At 46.0% G+C, this 10,675-nt stretch overlaps 1 protein-coding gene across 1 annotated transcript; it reads right to left on the reverse strand.

Moving 5' to 3' along the window:
• Nucleotides 1-4,044: 4,044 nt before the first annotated feature.
• Nucleotides 4,045-10,456, reverse strand: LOC127003693 (clotting factor G beta subunit-like). Its single transcript, XM_050870623.1, has 5 exons — nucleotides 10,266-10,456; nucleotides 8,987-9,155; nucleotides 7,908-8,004; nucleotides 6,437-6,606; nucleotides 4,045-5,706 (listed from the first exon to the last, which is right to left on the reverse strand). The coding sequence occupies exons 1-5, from the start codon at nucleotides 10,439-10,441 to the stop codon at nucleotides 5,542-5,544; spliced, it is 777 nt and encodes a 258-aa protein (XP_050726580.1). The 5' UTR covers nucleotides 10,442-10,456; the 3' UTR covers nucleotides 4,045-5,541.
• Nucleotides 10,457-10,675: the final 219 nt, after the last annotated feature.

Here is a 10,675-nt window from a genome sequence, read left to right on the forward strand (position 1 = left end):
GAAATGTGTGTGCGATAACGCGGTGTGCGGGAGAGCGGGGGAGGGCTTGGGGAGGGGCCGTGCGGGGAATAGCCGTGCGGGGAATAGCCGTGCGGGAAATAGCCGTGTGGGGAAAGCCGTGTGGGAAAAGCCGTGTGGGGAATAGCCGTGCGGGGAATAGCCGTGCGGGGAATAACCGTGCGGGGAATAACCGTGCGGGGAATAGCCGTGCGGGAAAGGGCCGTGTTTGGATTGCAAGGCGGGGCGGCGGGGCGGGAGGGAAAAAAAGACTTGGGGATGCGCCGTGGAACATAAACTGGTTCACTGTGATATCAGAAGTAAACAATGTGTCGGTTATGGTGGTGGTGGTGGTGGTGGTGATAGAAGTTGTAGTAGTAGTAGTAGTAGTAGTAGTAGTAGTAGTAGTAGTAGTAGTAGTTGTGGTAGGTTAGTTTAGGTTAGGCTAGGTTAGGTTAGGCTAGGTTAGGTTAGTTTTTTTTTTAGAATTGAAAAGGCGTTAGAGAAGAGAAGGGAAGGAAAGGAAAGGGAAGGGATGGGAAGGGGGAGGGAAGGGAAGGGAAGGGAAGGGAATAGAAGGGAACACAAAGGAACACAAAGGAACGCAAAGAAACGCAAAGGAAGAACAAACAACAGCAGACCTGCTGGTCCTTACGAGGCTGTTTGTGACAAGCTACACTAACTATCTAATCAAAGGTGGAAGATGAAGGACAGCAAAGGCGAAGGCTCCCCCCACCCCCCCATCCCTCCAGCCAAAGCTGGCAGGAAAGGGTAAAGAACCATGCAGCATGGAAAAACTGCATGGAAATTATGTAGGAAAGAGGAAAGAACTACCATTACTGCTACCACTAACCGGGCGATAAAAGCGGACAAGGACACCAGTTTTCGAAAGAACTTAACGTTATTACGACAATGAGTAATATCTTAGTTGCTGGTTGGATTCAAAACACTTGTCTAATCTATTCTTGAAGGCCGCAACTGTTGTACTATCAACGACATCACAGGGTAGAGAGTTCCAAACATTAACAACTCGATTGAAGAAGAGGTGTTGAGCTTCGTGCGACGAGAATCTTTTACCACTTATCTTCAAATTGTGATTTCTTCTTGTTCTTTTTGATCGATCAATTGTAAAGTAATCTTCCGCATTAATATCACTGAATCCTTTAAACATTTTAAACACTTCTATTAGATCGCCTCGCATTCTTCGTTTTGATAGGCTGAATAAATTTACTTCTTGAAGCCTTTGTTCATATGATAAATTTCTCAACCTAGGAATCATCTTTGTTACTCTTCGTTGGACCCGTTCCAACTTTTCTATGTCTTTTCTGTAGTAGGGAGACCAAAACTGTACACATTACTCTAGACGGGGTCGAACCAACGAATTATACAGTTTTAATATTACTTTTTCGGATTTATTATTAAAGACTCGTCCGATGAAGCCAACCAATTTGTTTGCAGTTTTAACTACCTCTGAACAATGCTGACCGGGCCTTAAATCGCTTGATATAGTGATTCCAAGATCCTTTTCTTTACTTACTGCAGAAAGTTGTTGGCCATTCATTACGTACCGAACGCGATTGTTATTTTTTCCGATGTGCAACACTTTACATTTGTCAACGTTAAATTTCATTTGCCATTGATTGGCCCAACGTGCAAGTCGATCTATATCTGATTGTAAAGCTTCTTCGTCGAGTATCGCAGTTACTTTACTAGCAATTTTTGTGTCATCAGCAAATTTTAATACTTTGCGAGTGAGCCCATCATCGATATCATTAACAAAAATTAAGAAGCGCATGGGGCCAAGCACTGATTCTTGAGGTACGCCGCTTCTGACGTCGAGCCAGTTAGATGTAACACCGTTTAGAACTACCCTCTGTTTCCGCTCAGAGAGCCAGTCCACAAGCCAATTGTGAATGTTACCCGAGATACCGTGCGCCAATAGTTTGCTGAGCAATCGTTGGTGGGGGACCTTATCAAATGCCTTGAAGGGAAGGGAAGGGAAGGGAGGGGATGGAAAGGAAAGCGAAGGAAAAGGAAAGGGAAGGGAAGGGAAGGGAAGGAAAGGAGAGGAAAAGGAAGTGAAGGAAAAGGAAGGGGAGGAAAGGGAAGGGAAGGGAAGGGAAGGGAAGGGGAGGGAAGGGAAGGGAAGGGAAGGGGAGGGAAGGAAAGGAAAGGAAAGGAAGACGCTGCTCTCACAAGGAGTGCTTTGTGGTCAGGTTCTCGATACTCGCTTCAGAGGAGGTGGCGGCCGAGCGGTCATCCTGCGGGCACTCTGATTTTTCCAGCCTCACCGAGTGTCTGAAAGTTACCCACATGCTGCCCAGATCTTCAGGCCACCCTAACTTCAGCGGTCAGGAGAAGCATCGGGGGGCAGCATGGGCCAGGGAAGAGTCTAAGTCTATATATACAGCAAGTCATATCCTACGCAGGTTTGTGGGAGGAGACACGGCCGAGGCGTGGTTTATGCGTGTCACTGCTTGGAGCCAAACTAGAGAATGTAGAAACAGGGATTTAGAGAAAACGAGGAAAGGCGGACTAATTTAAATCAATCACTTCAACATGCCCTTCCTCACACCCCACACCGCCGTTTGTAGTCATTGAAATTACAGTCACGCAATAGCACAATAAAAAAATAAAAAAACATTTTTTCGTCAGTGGCTTGCCTGAACGCGCTGTGAAAGAAGGCGAGAATGCACATCCAGAGTGCACACACGGCCCCAACTTTAGTCACCCCTGAACTGGCGGGTATTTTTTGTTTAGCTCCAAGTGACGTCATCCCGCTGCTCCGCCCCAAAACCGCCTGCACGTACCGGTCGCAGTTTTGAAGCAGAGTGACTTGACTTGGTATATATAGACTTAGGCAAGAGTCACACATCACGACAGACACTGTAAACAATATTCGCCTGCGCCACTAACGGGCCGGTGTCGTCCAAGAGCCCCCTCAAGACAGCCTACCGGCGCTACAGCCAAGGGGGGTGAGAGAGAGAGGGAAAAGAATATAGGGAGAGGAGGAGGACTAAATACATTCTCGGCAACATTACAACACTTTTATGGGGGCTTCGTGGTGCAGTGGTTAGCACACTCGGCTCACAACCGAGAGAGCCCGGGTTCGATTCCCGGGCGGAGTGGAAAAATTTGGGCGGCTTTTCCGATATCCTACGCCCCTGTCCACTCAGGTATTAATCGGGGGTTGTGTCCCGTCTCCTGGGGTCTGTTCCCTTCTCCTATAATTCCTTCCTCTTCTGTCTCTCTCCGGCATATGATCACAGATGTTGCGCCCACTAAACCAAACTTTCCAACTGTTCCCTTCTCCTATAATTCCTTCCCCTTCTGTCTCTCTCTGGCATATGACCACAGATGTTGCGCCGACTAAACCAAACTTTCCAACTGTTCCCTTCTCCTATAATTCCTTCCCCTTCTGTCTCTCTCCGGCATATGACCACAGATGTTGCGCCGACTAAACCAAACTTTCCAACTGTTCCCTTCTCCTATAATTCCTTCCCCTTCTGTCTCTCTCCGGCATATGACCACAGATGTTGCGCCGACTAAACAAAACTTTCCAACTTTTTCCCTTCTCCTATAATTCCTTCCCCTTCTGTCTCTCTCTGGCATATGACCACAGATGTTGCGCCGACTAAACCAAACTTTTCAACTGTTCCCTTCTCCTATAATTCCTTCCCCTTCTGTCTCTCTCCGGCATATGGCCACAGATGTTGCGCCGACTAAACAAAACTTTCCAACTTTCTACAGTACTTTTAACTGTTGACATCTTTCTGTAAGTGTGTGTTTGTCAAGTATTTACGCGCCTGTATGGCCTGAGGGTACGAGCAGAACATAAGGAAAGAAAAAAAGATGTAGGAAGCTTTGACAGGGGAAGAGGGAGATATAAACGAAGGAAGGCTGCCGACGAGTTAATGAAAGAGTGACGGTACAGGTTATATCGTGCATTAGAATGTTGGACAGTGAAAGTAGGAATTTGATTACAGGATGGATCAGAGTAATAAAAAAAAAGTATATATGAATAAAGAGGTTGATAAGCAAAGTATACTAAGCTTTAACGTTTATTAAATAACTCTTGCACTGAAAAGTCTACCAGCGATAAGATGAAAGACTTTGATTAACCCTTGCATTAGAATGTTGGCCGGCTGCAGGGTACAATCTTGAATGGGAAGTCTTGCGTGTTGCACTGAACGAAGCATACAGATAATATAAAACTAGGGAGAGGAAGGAAGGGGAAGAGAAGGGGAAGAAGAGGGAAGGAAAATAGGAAGGAAAGAAATAAAGAAAGATGGAAAGAAGGAAGAAAGAAAAGGAAAAAAAAAGAGAAAACGAAGAAAGAATTAGAAATGACAGATAAGCTAAGGAAGGAAGGAAGAAAATAAAGGATAATAGAAAGGAAAGGAAAGAAAGAAAGAAAAATGAAACCTGCCTAAGAAAAAAAAGGAAGGAAAAGAAATGGGAAAAAAAGTGTTGTTGTTGTGTCTTATAAAATGACCCGTTAAAGAGTTTGACAGTTTAGGAACACTACTGGGGACTGACTAAAAGAGTTTATTGTATGTATGGCTTGACACAATACACCATTACATTCAGCCCCACCCATCATGAGAGAGAGAGAGAGAGAGAGAGAGAGAGAGAGAGAGAGAGAGAGAGAGAGAGAGAGAGAGAGAAAGAGAGAGAAAGAGAAAGAGAAAGAGAAAGAGAAAGAAAGAGAAAGAGAGAGAGAGAGAGAGAGAGAGAGAGAGAGAGAGAGAGAGAGAGAGAGAGAGAGAGAGAGAGAGACAGAGAGAGACACAGAGAGAGACACAGAGAGAGACACAGAGAGAGACACAGACAGAGACACAGACAGAGACACAGACAGAGACACAGACAGAGACACAGACAGAGACACAGACAGAGACACAGACAGAGACACAGACAGAGACACAGACAGAGACACAGACAGAGACACAGACAGAGACACAGACAGAGACAGACACAGACAGAGACAGACACACAGAGAGAGACACAGAGAGAGAGAGAGAGAGAGAGAGAGAGAGAGAGAGAGAGAGAGAGAGAGAAACAGAGAGAGAGAGAGAGAGAGAGAGAGAGAGAGAGAGAAACGCAGTAGAAGTAGAGGCGGTGATGCTGGTGGTGGTGGAGGGATATGTGAACTTGGGCCAGCGGATTTGTGGGTATAGGCACGGTGACCACTGGACCACGGAGGCAGAAGAGAAGGAGGAGAGAGAAAAGGGAATGAGAGAGAGAGAACAAGGCTGGCCAGAGAGTACCGCTGCCACTCTGCCTCTGTGACCCTGATCCAGCGTTGCCAATTATAGTACTCGGCGCATTGCATTTTCGTAGTTTCTGACCGATAACTATAGCAAAAAAGAACGAAATCCATCACTATTTAACAGTTTGAACGCTAACTTTAATTTCCTATCGTTATTGTGTGGTTACGACAGTCTTGGAGCCTAAGAATGATAAATCCAATGCTCAGTGTACGACAATTTGGCAACGTTGCCCTGATCCCTCAACCACCAAGTTATTACATTCCTAGTTGTCGTATTAGAACGCGACCTTCTTGATCCAGGCGAGGTAAGGCGCGTGTCGTATGTTGGCGTACAGGCCGGGGAAGTCCACGTGGCCGCAGCCGAAGCCTCGCGACACGACTCCCGCCAGCACGAAGCGTCCGCGGCCGTCTCGTGATACCAGGGGCCCTCCGGAGTCACCCTGAGCAAGGAACAAAATAGCTTAGGGTCATATTCTTAAGGATTTCGGCGCCGAAGCTCACATATTTGACAAAGCTTTTTAGGGGTAGTTTTATGACCCTGGTGGTAGTTTGACCCTTCCTCTGTACCGTGAACCTAAGAAACACACATTTGACAAGGCTTTCATAGGAGTTTTTTGGGCATTTCCAGGGGTAGTTTAATGATCCTGGTGGTAGTTTGACCCTTCCTCTGTACCATGAACCTAAGAAACACACATTTGACAAGGCTTGCGTAGGAGTCTGGAGCATTTCCAATGGTAGTTTAATGACCCTGGTGGTACTCTGACCCTTCCTCTGTACCATGAACCTAAGAAACAAACATTTGACAAGGCTTTCGTAGTAGTTTGGGGCATTTCCAGGGGTAGTTTAATGACCCTGGTGGTAGTTTGACCCTTCTTCTGTACCATGAACTCTAAAAAAACACGCATTTTACTTCTTATTTGGCAATTAGAAAGAACTGATGTGAGAGTCGGTAGGCCCTGATAATATCGGCCTTCGACTTTTAGATTTATGTTACTCTGACTGTGCTTGCTTTTCCTCCCTTTAGAAGTTTTATGTGTCTAGTTTCAGTGTTACTTCCCAAGTCATGAGTATATAGGCTCGTTACTCCCAACACATGAGTATATAGGCTCGTTATGTGCAAAGTAAAGTGTCAAACGAGGTGTATTTTATAAGGCAGTCAACGTCGCTTACCTGACAGGCATCCTTCCCCCCCTTGAGGTCTCCCGCACACAACGTCTCTTCGCCAATGCCGCGGGGCCACTTGCTCGGGTACTCAGGGATGTCAGAGTAGCTGCGGTCACACCTGGATGAAGGGAACACTTGCACGTCTGCCTCCATCAAGACTGAACTCGGAAAGCCGCCTGTTGGGAGAGAGGAAAGGAAAGCAAGAGGTTGAACTAAGCTTGTGAATGTAAATTTTTTTCAGCATGGTGTAATAATCAGAGGAGGAGCTCCCCCCCCCCCCCCCACACACACACACACACATACACACACACACACACGAAGAACAGAAGAGGAGGAGAAGGAAGAAGAAGAAAGAAGTTGATAAAGGCAACAGGAAGATCAAAAGAAGAGCAGGAAGAGGAGGAGGAAGAATGGAAGAAGAACAAGAGGAGAAGGAGGAGGAAAAAGAAGAAGAGAAGAAGAAGAAGAAGAGGAGGAGAAGAAACACACACACACACACACACACACACACACGCACACACACACACACACACACACACACACACACACACACACACACACACCCACATCTTAACTCTTTCATCCCTCACGCTGGTAAACTCTGGATCAACAATTTTCCTTCATCTGTATTTCCTCCTGCCTACGACTTGAACTCTTCCCTCCCCTTCCCTTGAACTTATCCCTATACTGTCCAAACCCCTTGTGCAAGAGTTAACCAGCATCTTCACTCTTTCATCCCTATTCTGTTCAAACCCCTTATGCAAGAGTTAAACAGCATCTTCACTCTTTCATCCCTATACTGTCCAAACCCCTTATGCAAGAGTTAACCAGCATCTTCACTCTTTCATCCCCATACTGTCCAAACCCCTTATGTAAGAGTTAAACAGCATCTTCACTCTTTCATCCCTATACTGTCCAAACCCCTTACGCAAGAGTTAAACAGCATCTTCACTCTTTCATACCACACGCTGGTAAACTCTGGAACAATCTTCCTTCATCTGTATTTCCTACGACTTGAATCCTCTCAAGAGGAGGGTATCAAGACACCTCTCCTCCCGAAATTGACCCCTTTCGGCCACCCTTTGATTCTTTTTAGGAGCAGCGAGTAGCGGGCTTTTCTTTTCATATTTGTTTCATTTTTTGTTTATGCCCTTGAACTTAATCCTCTGCTCCAAAACACACACACACACACACACACACACACACACACACACACACACACACACACACACACACACACACACACACACACACACACACACACACACACACACACACACACACACACACACACACACACACACACACACACACACACACACACACACACACACACACACACACACACACACACACACACACACACACACACACACACACACACACACACACACACACACACACACACACACACACACACACACACACACACACACACACACACACACACACACACACACACACACACACTACTAACCATTCAAGGTATCCCCCCATCCTACGACCGTCGCTACTGCATCAATTATGTTCTCAATCTTTTTTCCAAACGGCAGACAAACTGGGAGAATGAACTTCTGTCGGATAGAAGTAATGGAAAAAAATATTGCAATTATAGGAAGACAAAGGTGTTTTAACTTATTTTATAAAGAGAAAGTTATATTTGTTTAACCTGGTAGCAGCGGGGATCATGTTTCTTAATGGTCCCTCCAAGCGAGAAAAATGAGAAAAAAAATCACCCTCTCACAAACCATTTCATAATATATATCAAAGCATTTGTGATCAACTTACGTATCATCAATTTTGGGGGGTTTGTATCATGGCACAAATCTGGCCCGTCGCTGCTACACGGTAAAGCCACAAATTTGGCCCGTCGCTGCTACACGGTAAAGCCACAAATTTGGCCCGTCGCTGCTACATGGTAAAGCCACAAATTTAGCCCGTCGCTGCTACACGGTAAAGCCACAAATTTAGCCTGTCTCTGCTACACGGTAAAGCCACAAATTTGGCCCGTCGCTGCTACACGGTAAAGCCACAAATTTAGCCTGTCTCTGCTACACGGTAAAGCCACAAATTTGGCCCGTCGCTGCTACACGGTAAAGCCACAAATTTGGCCCGTCGCTGCTACACGGTAAAGCCACAAATTTGGCCCGTCGCTACTACACGGTAAAGCCACAAATTTGGCCTGTCGCGCACACGGTAAAGCCACAAATTTGGCCTGTCGTTGCTACACGGTAAAGCTTTCACAAATTTGGCCCGTCGTTACTACACGGTAAAGCCACAAATTTGGCCCGTCGTTGCTACACGGTAAAGCCACAAATTTGGCCTGTAGCTGCTACACGGTAAAGCCACAATTGCGTCGCTACTACACGTTAAAGCCAGTATTTTGTCCCGTCGCTGCTACACGGTAAAGCCACAAATTTGGCCCGTCGCTACTACACGGTAAAGCCACAAATTTGGCCCGTCGCTGCTACCAGATTAATTAAACACTAGAGTAAATCATGAATTCGATATTGAGGAATGCGGGTATGTTACTGGATAGTGCACGATTAGGCTTACCTGTAACTGGACCTTTGAGTCAAGCTTGAGCAGGGCCAGGTCGTGGTATGCCTCTGGGGGGCTGTACTCTGGGTAATTCACCACATCCAGAACACCGAAGTCACTGTGGAGAGCCCCGTCGTTGTCGTCCTCATAATCGTGTTCACCCAGACGGACCACCTCGGCCTTGCTGCGATGATGAAGTGTTTGGTGACTTAGAATAAAATGTATTGGTAATTATGTTATGGAGGTGTGTATATGTATTGCTCTCTCTCTCTCTCTCTCTCTCTCTCTCTCTCTCTCTCTCTCTCTCTCTCTCTCTCTCTCTCTCTGTGTGTAGAGAGAGAGAGAGAGAGAGAGAGAGAGAGAGAGAGAGAGAGAGAGAGAGAGAGAGAGAGAGAGAGAGAGAGAGAGAGAGAGAGAGAGAGAGATAGGTCGTTATAGATAGATAGATAGATAAGCACACACATATAGATAGATAGATAGATGGATAGATATATAGATAGATAGATAGATACTTAGTTAGATAGATAGGTAGATATAGATAGATACACACAGTAGATACACAGTAAGTAGCGGACTTTCTTTTTTTTTTCATTATTATTATTTTTTTTTTACACCCTTGCACTGTCTCCTCTGCTGTAAACACACACACACACACACACACACACACACACACACACACATAGTAGCCCTTCCCTCTATGGCTAGTAAAACCCATCGCCCGGTGCACTGATCTTCGGTGGTATATCCGGCTTACCACAGGTGCCTCTCCCGTGTTCCCCCAGACATAATTAAACTATTGTCACTCACTCTTTCAACAGTGAGTCCGTTTACTGAGACGACTACGAGGGGAGGAAAGGAAAGTTTCGTTTAGTCGGCGCAACATCTGTGGTCATATGCTTTTGAAAGTTTGGTTTAGTCGGCGCAACATCTGTGGTCATATGCCGGAGAGAGGCAGAAAGGGAAGGAATTATAGGAGAAGGGAACAGACCCCAGGAGACGGGACACAACCCCCGATTAATACCTGGTACACTGCTGGGTGGACAGGGGCGTAGGGTATTGGAAAAGCCGCCCAAATTTTTCCACTCCGCCCGGGAATTGAACCCGGGCTTTCTCTTGGTTGTGATCCGAGCGTGCTAGCCACTGCACCACGAAGCCCCCATGACTACGAGGGGATCTGATACAAGTCTTCATCAGCTTCAATAAGTTCAGTATCGATCATTCCACTGTTTAAAACTTATCCGGGAACTTGGAAATATGGCCTAGGCGATGCAACACAGACATTGGCATGGCTTACAAGTCCCTGAAGCAGTGAGCCGCTGAAAGAACCCATTGCTCGTTGATAAGGGTGCCGCCACAGAACCAGTTGGTGCCAGCGGCGTCCTTCTGCCCCAGCAAAGCCTGTGGGAGAAAGCGGTAATGAATAGCGTTCCGTTGGTGATCAGGCCTGGGAAACACCAATCTTTTTTGCATGTATTTAACCCGGTGGTGGTGGTAGCAGCGGGGATCATGTTTCTTAATGGTCCCTCTAAGCGGGAAAATGAGAAAAAATCACCCTCACGCAAACCATTTCATAATATATATCAACGCATTTGTGATCAGTTTATGCATCATCTATTTTTTGGGGTTTATATATCATGAAAATTCCAACATTTTCTACAACTCTTCCAAAACAGAGCAATACGTAACCGGAACGAAGTAATACTG

The sequence above is a fragment of the Eriocheir sinensis genome, chromosome 26 (assembly GCF_024679095.1).
Source record: "Eriocheir sinensis breed Jianghai 21 chromosome 26, ASM2467909v1, whole genome shotgun sequence".
Classification (NCBI taxonomy): Eukaryota; Metazoa; Arthropoda; class Malacostraca; order Decapoda; family Varunidae; genus Eriocheir; species Eriocheir sinensis.